This window comes from Papio anubis, chromosome 8 (genome assembly GCF_008728515.1).
Source record: "Papio anubis isolate 15944 chromosome 8, Panubis1.0, whole genome shotgun sequence".
Taxonomy (NCBI): Eukaryota; Metazoa; Chordata; class Mammalia; order Primates; family Cercopithecidae; genus Papio; species Papio anubis.
Genome location: NC_044983.1, coordinates 41,601,194 through 41,614,781, shown reverse-complemented (window position 1 = coordinate 41,614,781; position 13,588 = coordinate 41,601,194). Strand labels below are relative to the sequence as shown.

General features: G+C 44.5%; 1 protein-coding gene across 10 annotated transcripts in view; it reads right to left on the bottom strand.

The window, feature by feature from the left end:
- Positions 1 to 13,588, bottom strand: part of HGSNAT (heparan-alpha-glucosaminide N-acetyltransferase) — a 51,058-nt gene that overhangs the window by 3,254 nt on the left and 34,216 nt on the right. For 8 of the 10 annotated variants that reach the window (XM_031669534.1, XM_031669540.1, XM_031669537.1 and 5 more), the window contains 8 exons: positions 11,488 to 11,648; positions 10,121 to 10,236; positions 6,614 to 6,735; positions 5,776 to 5,902; positions 4,421 to 4,507; positions 1,161 to 1,238; positions 462 to 532; positions 252 to 364 (listed from right to left, as the gene is read on the bottom strand). In XM_031669534.1, the coding sequence (XP_031525394.1) occupies positions 252 to 364; positions 462 to 532; positions 1,161 to 1,238; positions 4,421 to 4,507; positions 5,776 to 5,902; positions 6,614 to 6,735; positions 10,121 to 10,236; positions 11,488 to 11,648 (875 nt within the window). Of the gene's footprint in view, positions 1 to 251; positions 365 to 461; positions 533 to 1,160; positions 1,239 to 1,667; positions 1,761 to 4,238; positions 4,280 to 4,420; positions 4,508 to 5,775; positions 5,903 to 6,613; positions 6,736 to 10,120; positions 10,237 to 11,487; positions 11,649 to 13,588 lie in introns of all 10 variants that reach the window. The other 2 variants (XR_004185804.1, XM_031669542.1) reach the window with 2 other exon arrangements.

Here is a 13,588-nt window from a genome sequence, read left to right as displayed (position 1 = left end):
TCACAAACTGTCATACAAGGACTCCACAACCTACATGGGTGAAAATGGGGTGGACTGCTTCGGAGCAGGCCAGTGAACCTGGTGTGACCTGGGACAATGTGGCCCCTGCTGCTTCCTCCCTCAGCCTGGCTTTTGGACACCTGCCACTAGGGCAGTGGCTCAAGACCCCAGCACCGAGGATGCTCCAGCGGTCCCTGGGCCCGCCCCCCTGGTCACCACCCCAGCTATATTTGGGGTTGGAGGTGACTTACCTGGATAAAAGAATGGGGTTCCTGTCCACAGCCCCTTCACATCCACAACCGGGTACAGGACCAACAGGATGAAGAAGGCAAAAGAACTGAGCGTGGTGACATACGAAAGGGACCTGGGAGGGGTGGAGGAGGCGTTTCAGTGCTTGTGCAGAACGAATCCAATTTCAACATGAACAATCATCCATAAAATCATGCTTTTTCCATACATACCAGAGGTTTTTGTTTACTGGAATAAAGCCTTCATTTTCAGAAACTTTCGTCAGAACAACAGAAATGAGCCCCTATAATGGGGAAGAGAAGGATGTTAACATTTTATATTATTATCTCAGAAAACATTTGCTTTCAACATCAATATATATTAGTTATTTAATCACGTAGAAAAGGCTGAAATTTTTCTCTTTTAACTGGAAACATATTTTTTAAATGTATGAACTAAAAAATATTCTCCCAAAATCTCATCACCATTCTACTGAGTTGAAGAGGGTAAGCTTGCTGATTAAATGACAGTGACTCCAGAGAAGAGACATGACTGCGGTCAGAATGAAATACACGGACAGTCAACCTTGCAACTCTCTTTCCCATGTAATCTGGATGTTGATGTCTGCAACCTGGTCTGATTTGCCCAGTCTCTCTGATACACCACTCCACATAGAGCCCATGCTTCACATTTCTTCAGGCATTCCTGGCTGTCTGATGGCAAACACTGTCTTATTGATAAAGACATTTTCCTAAGAAAATAAATCTGTACATTTAGGTGGAAAGATTTGTTCCTCTCTGCTATTCAAGTGAAGAAAATGGTACCTGCTGCCATGTGGTGACAATGGCTATCTCAGTGTTGCTGAACATTTTATTCCTTTTAAATATACATGTGAAGGAAAGGAATTTCAGTGAGGAACGCTGCTTACTTACAAGAATACAACACCAAGCAGTGAATCGAATCAGGATGTCTTTGGTCTGAGCCTTGTAATACAATAGTATTTTTCCTGCCTGGAGGAGATAACACAGTGTGACCAAAAGAATCGCCAAAGGGATATTTTTATTTATATTCATCCACTGTCTTAACTACGCGACAAAGAGAGTCACTTGCTGGGCATGCTACTAGGTGCTGGAATTACAAGGGGGGGGAAACATCACCCCTGCCTTTGACTAGTGGAGGCTGAAGGAGGACCAGAGGTGAACACCCTCTCTGGGAAGGAGGAGACATCAGAGAGGAGGAGGCATCAGAGAGGAGCCACAGAGGTGAGGCCAGAGCACCAGAGGGTCCCGGTAGGAAGAGGCTCCTGGGCAGAATGGGGCAGCAGGCACAGAGCTCGGGGGAAGCGTGAGAGCCACACCACATCTCCAGTGCTGCAGGGAATGCAGAAGCCCAGGGTGTAGGGAAAGGAGGAGAAGAGGCGCCTGGGCAGGCTCCGTGGCTCTCATTTCCAGGCAGGGCCCAAGGAGAATTCTCCACAAAGGTGACAAGGGTCCCCTTAGACAGGCCTGTTCGGTGACCCAGTCTGAGCAGCACTAGGAAGAGGGACCGGAACAGGGTGGAACCAGAGGCAGGGTGGGGGAGGCAGGGAAACATTTAAAAACAGTGAAATATGGACTTTACATACAATCCTTCTGAAATTAGGAATTCATTTTTGAAAATATCAAAGGTTAAGAAGCTTTAAAAATAATTTATAGTAATAGCTAATATTAATCAATGTTTTTATGTGCCAGTTCTTGGAACTTTACATGAATTAACTTATTCAATCCTTGCAACACCTTTCTGAAGTAGGTGCTGTTGAAGCACAGAGTGGGTCAGCCACACGCCCAAGGTCACCCGGCTGGGAAGTGGCAGAGCTGGACACAAACCCAGGTAGCGTGGCTCCAGGTCTGCACTCCTAGCCCCCCCAGTGGACTGACCACTCCAGGGACACAGATCTACCTAGAAAGCATATGTAGGGATTACATGGATGTACGGAAAAGCACAATATCAACCAGAAAGTGCTACAGAGATAAAGGCTGTATTTCTAAATACAAAATTATTTCATCACCAAAACGTACAGCTGGCCCTTGGACAACACAGGTTTGAACTGTGTAGGTCCGCTTATACGCGGATTCTCTTCCATCTCTGCTACCCCTGAGACAGCAAGACTGACCCCTCCTCCTCCACCCCTCCTCCTCCTCCACCCCTCCTCTTCCTCCTCCTCCACTCCCTCCTCTTCCTCCTCCTCCACCCCCTCCTCTTCCTCCACCCCTCCTCCTCCTCTTCCTCCACTCCCTCCTCCTCCTCTTCCTACACCCCCTCATCCTCCTCCACACCCTCCTCCTCTTCCTCTTCATCCACACCCTCCTCTTCCTCCTCTTCCTACACCCCCTCATCCTCCTCCTCCACACCCTCCTCCTCTTCCTCCTCATCCACACCCTCATCCTCCTCCTCCACTCCCTCCTCCTCCTTCTCTTCCTCCTTCTCCTACTTAACATGATGATGAAGATGCAGACCTTCATGATGATCCACTCCCACTTAGTGAATAGGACATAGATTTTCTCTTCCTTATGGCTTTAATAACATTTTCTTTTCTTGAGCTTACTTTATTATAAAAATATAGTACACAATATTTTTATAAAATATGTGTGAATCAACTGTTGATGTTATTGGTAAGGCTTTGGGTCAATAGCAGGCTATTAGTGTTTAAGTTTTGGGGGAGTCAAAAGTCCTCTGTGGATTTTCCACTGCATGGGGGGACAGTGTCCCCATGCCCCGAGGTGTTCCAGGGTCACCTGTGTAGGCTTCAGATCTGCACTACCCAACAGCCAAACCACTAGCCACAAGTGACCATCTAAATTTAAAATTACATCAAGTAAAATTTAAAATTCAGTTCTTCAGTCACACTCACCACATCTCAAATGCTCAACAGCAACCCTGGCTAGGGACTGCCCCACTTGATAGCAAGGAGAAGAAATATTTTTATCCCCACAGAAAGTTCTGCCAGCAATGCTTTCCAAAAGTCTTTTCCCCTCCCAGTTAGCTCCCCTCAAACAGTAGTTTCAAACACCAACAAGGAGAACTTTGGGGACTTGAAATCTAGACTGCTCAGAACGTTAACAAAAGGCAAGTGAGACAAACCAAGAATAACCTGTATTGACTTTGGTATAAATTATCATGCTCTGAAGCCATTACAGTGTGCTGTGGTTTGAATGTCTGTCCCTCCAAATTTCCTATGTTGAAACCTAATCACCAAGGTGACAGTATGAGAAGGTGCGGCCTCGGGAGGTAACTGCAGCGTGAGGGCTCCACCCTCATGAATGGCCTAGAAAAGGGCTTGAGGCAGTAAGTCCCGTCTCCGCCCTTCTACCAGCAGGTGGGGACACCCTGTGAGGACATGGTATTTGTCCCCTCTGAACGACATGCCCCAATCAAGTTGCCACCTTGGGAGGAGAGACCAGACCCTCACCAGACAAATGAACCTGCAATGTTACTGTTCTTTATGAATTACCCAGTCTCGGGTATTTTGTTAGGTCAGGACACACAGACTAATACAAGGGTACATGAAAGAATTGTGACAAATGACACAGTGACTTCCCAATGTTACCAACACCCACATATTCTGCACACTCCATCAGGAAAACCCTTTTTTATTTTTTGAGACAGGGTCTCACTCTGTTGCCCTGGCAGGAGTGCAGTGGTGCAATCAAGGCTCGCTGCAGTCTCAACCTCCTGGGCTCAAGCCATACTCCTATATCAGCTCCCAAGTAGCTGGGACTACAGGCGTGTGCCGTCATGCCTGGCTAATATTTTTAATTTTTTGTAGAGACAGGGTCTCACTACGTTGCCCAGGCTGGTCTCAAACTCCTGGACTCAAGTGATCCTCCTGCCTTGGCTTCCCAAAGTGTTGGAGTTATAGGCATGAGCCACTGCAGTTTGGCAAGAGAAACATTTTATCCAGAAACTGCCATGCTAAGATAAGTCATATAAATAAGATTTTTTGGGGGAATATAAGAATCATATCTAATTACTTGAATGTGCTGAATTTCAGTAACTTTTGTTTCTGCATAATCTGTCAAAGATAACAAAATATATTAGACCCATAGCACAGGACAGAATATGCTTCCAATTATTTTAATGAAATGGTTTTTAAATGAGTGAATAAAACATCATAAACTGTCAGAAAAAGTAACCTAATGAAATGAACAAATACCTGAACTCCTAAAAAGGCCATCACGATGGAGTTGATGGTGCCCAGGATGCCCTCAGGGTCATAGGCCACCTCGGTGTGGTAAAGCACCTTAACAAACAGAAGCAGAAGGCAGCACTCATTCACTGACCCGAAAACACACACAAACAGCTCCTAGACCAAATACAAACCTGAATACACTCCAGTACACCATGGTTTTCTGTTTTTACTGCAGAAATTCATTGCTAACTTATAGGTATAACAGGCACAATGCTTCTGGCTAAGAAAGTGTGCGATGTGGACACTCAGCAGGGAACAGAGATGCCCAGGGACAAGCCATGGTCCAGCAGCCACCGTGATTGCAGCAGGGGCAGCAAACAGCACTGGCCCCAGGCCTTGTGACATGACGCCTCCCTGACCAGCTTCAAATGCAATGCACGTACCTTCCTAATTTCCAGATTTATTCTTTTTAGTCAACCCTACTATAGCATCAACAGCTTCCTATCTTCTTTTAAGGCAAATAACATTTTAAAATATGTTTCTTTCTTATTATAAAATAAATGTTACTGCAGAAATTGTAGAAATCTGGAAATGAACAGTGTAATAGGTGCTGTCATGCACCCCCAGAGCCCTCCAACCCTTTCAGCACGGAAGCCTTCATTCCTCCAGCTGCTGGAAGTATTCATGACCACAGCTCTCAGCCAGGGGCCTCTTCTGGATCTGCCCTTGACTGAAGACAGCTGCCTCTCCAGGGATCAGCCTTTTGCAGGGGGCCTTCCGCACCATCCGGGGGTAGGAAGGGCCCAATCCCTCGCCTCAATTCAGAACAACTCTGCAGCGCCTCCCTGGTGCCCCTGGGTCCTTTGTTGGGGCTGCAGTGCAAGTCAACTTCTCCCTCTGCGCAGTCCTGCCTCCTTCATTCCCCTGCAAGGACTGCCTGATCAACTTCCTGCATGTGACTCTCTGTCTCAGGGTCTGCTGCCAGGAAATCTGACCTGAGATGTACAGAAAAGCACTGTGCTATGATCATTTACACAATGCATTCTCACTTTTTTTTTTCCTTAGAGAGACGGGGTCTCACTATTGCACAGGCTGGTCTCAGACTCCTGGGCTCAAGCAATCCTCTCTCCTCGGCCTCCCGAGTAGCTGAGAATGCAGGTGTGAGCCACTGTGCCCAGTTCCACATTCTCACTTTAAAATCCAAAATAATTGTACACACTGCCATACAGTGAACCCTAAAGTCATTAAGTTAGCAGACTTTTCAAATAAACATCAGTTCTCAGTGCATTTTCTTAAATGGGCATGGTTTAAAGTTGGCTGGCTTGTTCTACTTTCCTTCACTTCTGAAAGCCTGAGCTCCCAGTTCTAAGCGAACTCACAGTAGAAGATGGGTGCTGGTAAAGGTGATCGTCTCCCAGCAGCAGGCGGTCGATGTAGCCCGCAGCTCCTCCAGTGCAATTGGGATACTTGCCAAAATCTCCAATGCCCCCAGGACCAAGATAACCACTAGGAAGGCAAAAACCATGTAAATGACAAGACCTCAGAAGGGCAAACAGAGGGATGAGAATGAAAAAAACCTCAGGCTGGGCATAGAGGCTCACGCCTGTAATCCCATCACTTTGGGAGGCCAAGGCGGGTGGATCACCTGAGGTTAGGAGTTCAAGATCAGCCTGGCCAACATGGTGAAACCCTGTCTCTACTAAAATACAAAAATTAGCCGGGCATGGTGGTGTGCACCTGCAATCCCAGCTACTTGGGAGGCTAATGCAGGAGAATTGCTTGAAGCTGGGAGGTGGAGGTTGCAGTGAGCCGAGTTCATGCCACTGCGCTCCAGCCTGGGCAACAGAGCGAGACTCCATCTCCCAAAAAAAAAAAAAACACCCGACCATGGTGTATATTGGCTATGTATGCAGCCCAATTCAGAGAGCCCCAACATGCGCCAGCTAAAACGTCCCTCTGGCTCATGCACACTCACTAATAAACTGCTCCCACACTGTGAAGGTGGGAGGCCCGATTTCTATTCAAGCTGACCCTCACACCACCCACAGGGAAATCACTCCGGACACGTGCCAGTCTCCTCTCCCCATGCAAAGCAGGCCTCAAAGGAGAAGGAAGAGGGAAAGAGAATTCCTCTGACTTGAGACTTGTGAAAGCCCAGAACCTCTGACTGGGCAGAACAGGACATGCACAAGGGATGACTCCCAGGGGTTCGCTTACGTAGGGCACCCAGGGACTGGCAGAAGGAATGTCAAGCCCAGCCACAGGCCTTCCAGTGCCAGGATGAGCAGCCACTGAGGCCAGCTGGATGTGATGTCTCGAAGAGAAAGGCAGCTCCTCTCCTGAGTGGGGGCAGAAAAATAAAACATGCATGTAGTAAATGCAAATAGAAGGGGACTAAGCACGTCTTTGGGAAATTCCCAGTGACTCTTTTCTTGGCCATTTTGGCAGTAATACAAAAACTTACTGACTATGCGTTACGTTCTCCAGATGTTCCCTCTCCATGAAATCTCACAGCAAAATACCCATTCAAAAGAAATCAGCAGGCAATTCTATTCCTACACCCAAGAGAACTGAAAACATATGTTCACACAAAAACTTGTACACATACACACAGGAACATTGTTCACAACAGCAAAAAAGGGGAAACAAGTCAAATGTCCACCAACTGATAAATGGGTGAGCAAAATGTGGTGTATCCCTAAAGCAGAATCTAATTCAGCAATTTTGGAAAGAAGTGCTGACACATGCAACATGGATGAACCTCAAAAAACATGCAAAATGGAAGCAGTCAGACACAAAAGGCCACATGTTATATGACTTTGTGTATAGGGACTGTCTTAGAGCAGGTACTTGTGTAGAGACAGAAAGTAGGTTGGGGTTGCCTGGGGCCGGGTGAGTTGTGACATGGGGAGTGACTGGCGGTGAGTGCAGGGTTCTTCATGGGGTAAAGAAAACCTTCCAGAATTATAGACTGGTGACAGCTGCACAACTCTGAATAGAGCAAATATCATCATATTGTACACTTTCAACATGGGATTTTTATGGTACATGAATTATACATCAATATATCTGTGATTTAAAAATTAAAAATAAGGCCGGGCGCGGTGGCTCAAGCCTGTAATCCCAGCACTTTGGGAGGCCGAGATGGGCGGATCACGAGGTCAGGAGATCGAGACCATCCTGGCTAACACGGTGAAACCCCGTCTCTACTAAGAAATACAAAAAATAGCCGAGCGAGGTGGCGGGCGCCTGTAGTCCCAGCTACTCGGGGGGCTGAGGCCGGAGAATGGCGTGAACCCGGGAGGCGGAGCTTGCAGTGAGCTGAGATCCGGCCACTGCACTCCAGCCTGGGCTACAGAGCGAGACTCCGTCTCAAAAAAAATAAATAAATAAAAAATAAAAAAAATAAAATTTTTAAGAAAGAAAATGAAATTCAAACTTTTGGATCTGTGTGGTTGAAAGAAGAAAGGGTGCAGCCCACCTGTTCTTAGTGTCCCACTGAACCCCTCACCCTATGGTGATGTCCTGGGATGTGCCTCTGTGGACCCTCAGGTCCCACAGAAGGGCGGAAAATGGCAGCTTTGATATCCATGGCAGACCAAGCTCCGTGCCCACTCATGCATATCTCGCCTCTCCTTCACCTTAAGGACACAGCCAGAGGACACATTAATGACAAGGGCAGAGGGGGAAAGAGCAACAATGACTAAAACGCCCCACAAAGTAGATAATGAACATTACAGGAAGCACCCAGAGAACATGGGATTCAGTGATGAACTTGCTAGTTACATATATTGAAAGAAGCTAGAAGACAACACAGTTTTATTAACTGATTGTTGAATAGGACCCCAAATGGAAGATTTCAAACATTTCCATCAGAATTTTTGTCACTAATGGTGGGTGGGGGAAAGAAGTAACTGTCACCTGGGTAAACTCCACCTAGCAATTTATAGTAAGAGAGGAAGTAATCACAAATGAGATGGGACTCTGACACACTTCTGATAAAGAAGCAATGCAAATAGCCAAGCACACAATACCGTCACTCTCCCATGCCCTACCTGGGGATCATCCTCAAAATTGAATTTTACAGCATTTGAATAGATGCCAAAACGTTACATGAATTTTACATATATATATGTTATGCTACAATGAAATTGAAAAAATCACAGTAATGTCCCATGAGACTGAACCAGCAAACTGGATGCCGGTGGTATTATTTAATACCATCAAGAATGGGGACAGGTGGCCAGGCACGGTGGCTCACGCCTGTAATCCCAGCACTTTGGGAGGCTGAGGCAGGCAGATCACGAGGTCAGGAGATCGAGACCATCCTGGCTAACACGGTGAAATTCCCTCTCTACTAAAAAATACAAAAAATTAGCCAGGCGTGGTGGCGGGCGCATGTAGACCCAGCTACTCGGGAGGCTGAGGCAGGAGAATGGCGTGAATCTGGGAGGTGCTTGCAGTGAGCCGAGATTGTGCCACTGCTCTCCAGCCTAGGGGACAGAGTGAGATTCTGTCTCAAAAAAAAAAAAAAAAAAAGAATGGGGCCAGGCATGGTGACTCACACCTGTAGTCCCAGCATTTTGGGAGGCTGAAGCAGGTAAATCGCTTGAGCCCAAGAGTTCAAGACTAGCCTGGGCAACACGTTGAAACGTCGTTTCTACAATAAATACAATCATTAGCTGGGCATGGTAGTGCATGCCTATAGTCCCAGCTACTCAGGAGGCTGAGGCAGGAGAATCGCTTGAGCCTGGGAGGTCGAGGCAACAGTGAGTTGAGATCATGCCCCTGCACTCCAGCCTGGGTGACAGAGTGAGACCCTGTTTCCAAGAAGTAAAAAAAAATAATGCATTTGAAACTAGCAGAAAGGACTGTGCATGTTCCTGACCCAAAGAAATGATAACTGAGGTGATGAATTTGATCATTATACATTGTATGATACACAGGTATCAAAATATTACTCTGAGCCTCATAAATCTGTACAATTATTATGTATCAACTAAAAATAAGAGGAAAAAAGAATGCATGTGATTACTGTCTGCTGATAAATTTGTTAAGAGGCTAGATCTCATGTCATGTGTATTTTACAATTAAAAAATTGATATAAAGATTAAATAAAATAATGAAAGTGAAAATCAGAATGTATTTGATTAGCAGATGTACAGTATTGCACGCAGAAATTTTAGAAGTTCTAAAAACCATATCCCTCTTTGTTCTCCCTTTTTTAATAAAAACACTGTTTTAGCTGGGCATGGTGGCTCACACCTGTAATCCCAGCGATTTGGGAGGCCGAGGCAGGAAGATCACCTGAGTCCAGGAGTTTGAAGCCAGTCTGGGCAACATGGTGAGACCTTGTCTCTACAAAAAAAAAGACTAATTAGCCAGGCATGGTGGTGCGCTCCTGTAGTCCCAGCTAATTAGGAGACTGAGGAGGGAGGATCGCTTGAGCCTGGGATGTTGAGGCTTCAGTGAGCCAAGATCACACCACTGCACTCCAGGCTGGGCAACACAGCAAGACCCTGTATCAACAACAAGAACACAGTTTCTGGCCAGGCATGGTGGCTCACACCTGTAATCCTAGCGCTTTGGGTGGCCAAGGCAGGAGGATCACTTCAAGCCAGGAGTTAAGAGACCAGTCTGGACAACATAGTGTGACCGTATCACTACACAATACATTTATTTAATTTTAAAAAAGTTTTTCTTAATTAAAACATGGTTTCTCACCGAGGCACAATGTTCAGGCACAGGTTTAGCAAAGAGGAGCTCCAACACAGCAACCACAAAGTATGTCACTCCCAAGCGCTGCAGCACACCAGGAATGCGCACCTTGTCCCAAGACACTGTGGAAGACACAAGTTAAGTCGAGTGTTAGCCAAGACTTCTTGTCTCATCCCAGAACAACATTATTTGTTTCCTAAAAGGGAAGACATACCTATATTGCATCTAAGTAAGTCTTTTTTAAGCTCTTGGACATGGAAATACATATGGTCAAGAGACATGGGCTCAGCCCAGCTTCCAAAAACAGGCCAATCCCTCTTAATACAGGGAGGGTCAGTCAGGGACATGGCTCAAACTCAAAACAGGAAGCTGCCCTGGTGGCAGACTAGGATAAGAACCAAAGCGTCTTACTCAGGTGTGGTGGTAAAGCCAGGCCTGCACCTGACCCTGGTTCTTTCCTATTAGGAATTTGCAATCAACCTGCACGTCCGCCAGGACCTTGCAGGCCCAACACAAGCCACTCTCCTTGCCCTACCCGCTACCCAGCTGTATCACCACAAGAACGCCACTGACTAACACTCCCTGCCCTACCTGCTACCCGACCATATGACCAGAAGAACAGACCTGATAACAAACCCTAAAATGAATCCTACTGGACACAGTGGTTCCCTTTTTGGAGTTCCACCAAGTCCACATTCATATGAAACACCATCTGGAAGTGACCTCCACCTCTTGCCAGTGCCTATAAAAGTATATATTGCCTGAGGGTTCCATTTGGCCATTGTCTAGACGCTTGTGTCCTCTTCTGCTAATGACAGTGCAAGGCCCTTGAGGACAGTGACTAGTGCCCTCCCGACTCTGATACTTGTTGAAAGCAGAGGGTTCACATGCCTTCCCTCAGCTCTGCTGTCCCTGCGCACCACTAAACTAATGACAAAGATATCACTCCTTCCAGAAACCCAGCTGCCATACAAGTGCCAGTGAAGGTGGATTCGTGAACTGCCGCACACTATTGAAAGCTGATGAAATCACATTAGCAGGGGGCAAAGTTGGAGACCAAGGCAGCCTGGTCTGGTCCCTGCTAGCCTCTCACTACACTCAGATGATCCAGAGAAAACCTTCAATCGCTCTTGGCCTCAGACTTTTCCTTTGTACAAGAGAAGAGTGTGAGTAGTCTCAGAGGCTCCTCCCAAGTCTAAAATTCAAAAATAATAATAATAATGCTCACAGTTAGACAACCATTGTATATACTTTCCTAATAATTACCCTATTTGCAGGCACCTGAGATGGAGGAATTGCATTTCTCTCAAATTACAACATATAGTTTCCATATTTCAACCTGAATATATATAACAGAGGGAAAAAGTACTTACATGGACCAAGGCAATAATTGGGATTCACTATGATAATTCCTATGCAGATTAACAGGAAACTCCTCCATGCAATCTTCCCCAGCAATCTGAATTTTGAACATCCCCGTTGCAGTATAGAAGTCATTGATAGAAAAATGGAAGATCCCATAATAAATACAAACCTAAAAAGAATCCAGTTATTAATAGGTGGCCATTTCCAATTTTTTTGGTCTATATATCAGTAACATTTTATAATATGCTATAAAAGAGAAGCAACCATAATTTGTTTAAAGTAGACAATTACTGAAATAATACTGAGCTAACAGTAGAGGAAGAGCTCAGAATATAGCCCCATGGGGCTGGAAGGTTTTTGACAGTGCACCTTCAAGTCCTGTCTTAGGAGAACATTTCTTTAATATTAAATGGAATTTCCAAGGACAACCCTCCCATTTCGTTATCAAAAAGAAATGATGATTCGATGCCACAATAATGTCTCCAAGTAACTAGACATTCACTAGCACACCCTCAAAGCCCTTGAAAAACAAACAGACATTTCAATCATTTCTATACACACTTCTGCGCCTGAAAGAAAAATGAAAGCTTACTTTTTTCTCTCCATTTAGTCTGAGTCATACACATTTTTCCTTTCTTTTCTTTGACCAAACTAAATTATATTTAAAAAAAAAAAAAAGTTAGAATACTGATTTTTCTAATTGCTTGGCAACAGATCACAGAGATGAAAATTTGTTCTTGCTGCATTCCTTGGTGTCTCTGGGAAAAACTGAAAGCCTTTCCTCCAAGATCTGGAATATGACAAAGATGCCTGCTTTTCACCACTGTTATTCAACATGGCACTGGAAGTCCTAGCTAGAACAATCAGACAAAAGAAACAAAGGGCATCTAAGTTGGAAAGGAGGAAGTCAAAGTATCCTTGTTTGCAGATAACATGATCTTATATTTGGAAAAACCTAGATTCCACCAGAAAACTATTAGAACTGATCAACAAATTCAGTAAAGTTGCAGGATACAAAATCAACATACAAAACTCAGTAGTATTTCTATATGCCAACAGAAAACAACCTGAAAAAGAAATCAAGAAAGTAATTCCATTTCCAATAGCCACAAATAAAATAAAGTGCCTCAAAATTAACTTAACCAAAGAAGAGAAGGATTTCTACAATGAAAACTATAAACCACTGATGAAAGAAATTGAAGAGGGCACCAAAAATGGAAAGAAATTCCATGTTCATAAATTAGAAAAATTAATATTGTTAAAATGTTCACACTACCTAAAGCAATCTACAGATTCAATGCGATCCCTATCAAAATATCAGTAACATTCTTCACTAAAATAGAAAAAAATAATGCTGAAATTTATATGGAACCACAAAAGACCCAGTGTAGTCAAAGTTATCCTGAGCAAGAAGAACAAAACTGGAGGAATCACATTACCTGACTTTAAATTATACCACAGAGCTATAGAAACAGAAACAGCATGGTAGTGGCATAAAATTAGACACATAGATAGTGGGACAGAACAGATAACTCAGAGCTAAATCCATATATCTAGTGAACTCAGTTTCGACAAAAGTGCCAAGAATACACATTGGAGAAAGGACAGTCTCTTCAAAAAAATGATGCTGGAAAACTGGATATTCATATGCAGAAGAATGAACCTAGACCCCTATTGCTCAGCATATTAAAAAAAAAAAATCATATCAAAATGGATTAAAGACTTAAACTTGAGACCTCAAACTATGAAACTAAGAGAAAACATTTGGGAAACACTCCAGGACACTGGACTAAGCAAAGATTTCTTGATTAACACTCCACACAAGCACAAGTAACCAAAGCAAAAATGGACAAATGGGATCGTATCAAGTAAAAAGCTTCCGCACAGAAAAGAAGACAATCAACAAAGTGAAGAGACAACCCATGGAATGGGAGAAAATATTTGCAAACAAGTGATTAACAGCCAGAACATATAAGGAGCTCAAACACCTCTACAGGAAAAAAAGTATAATAATCCAATTAAAAATGGATTAAAAGGCCGGGCCCGGTGGCTTACACTTGTAATCTTAGCACTTTGGGAGGCCAAGGTGGGCAGATTACCTGAGGTCAG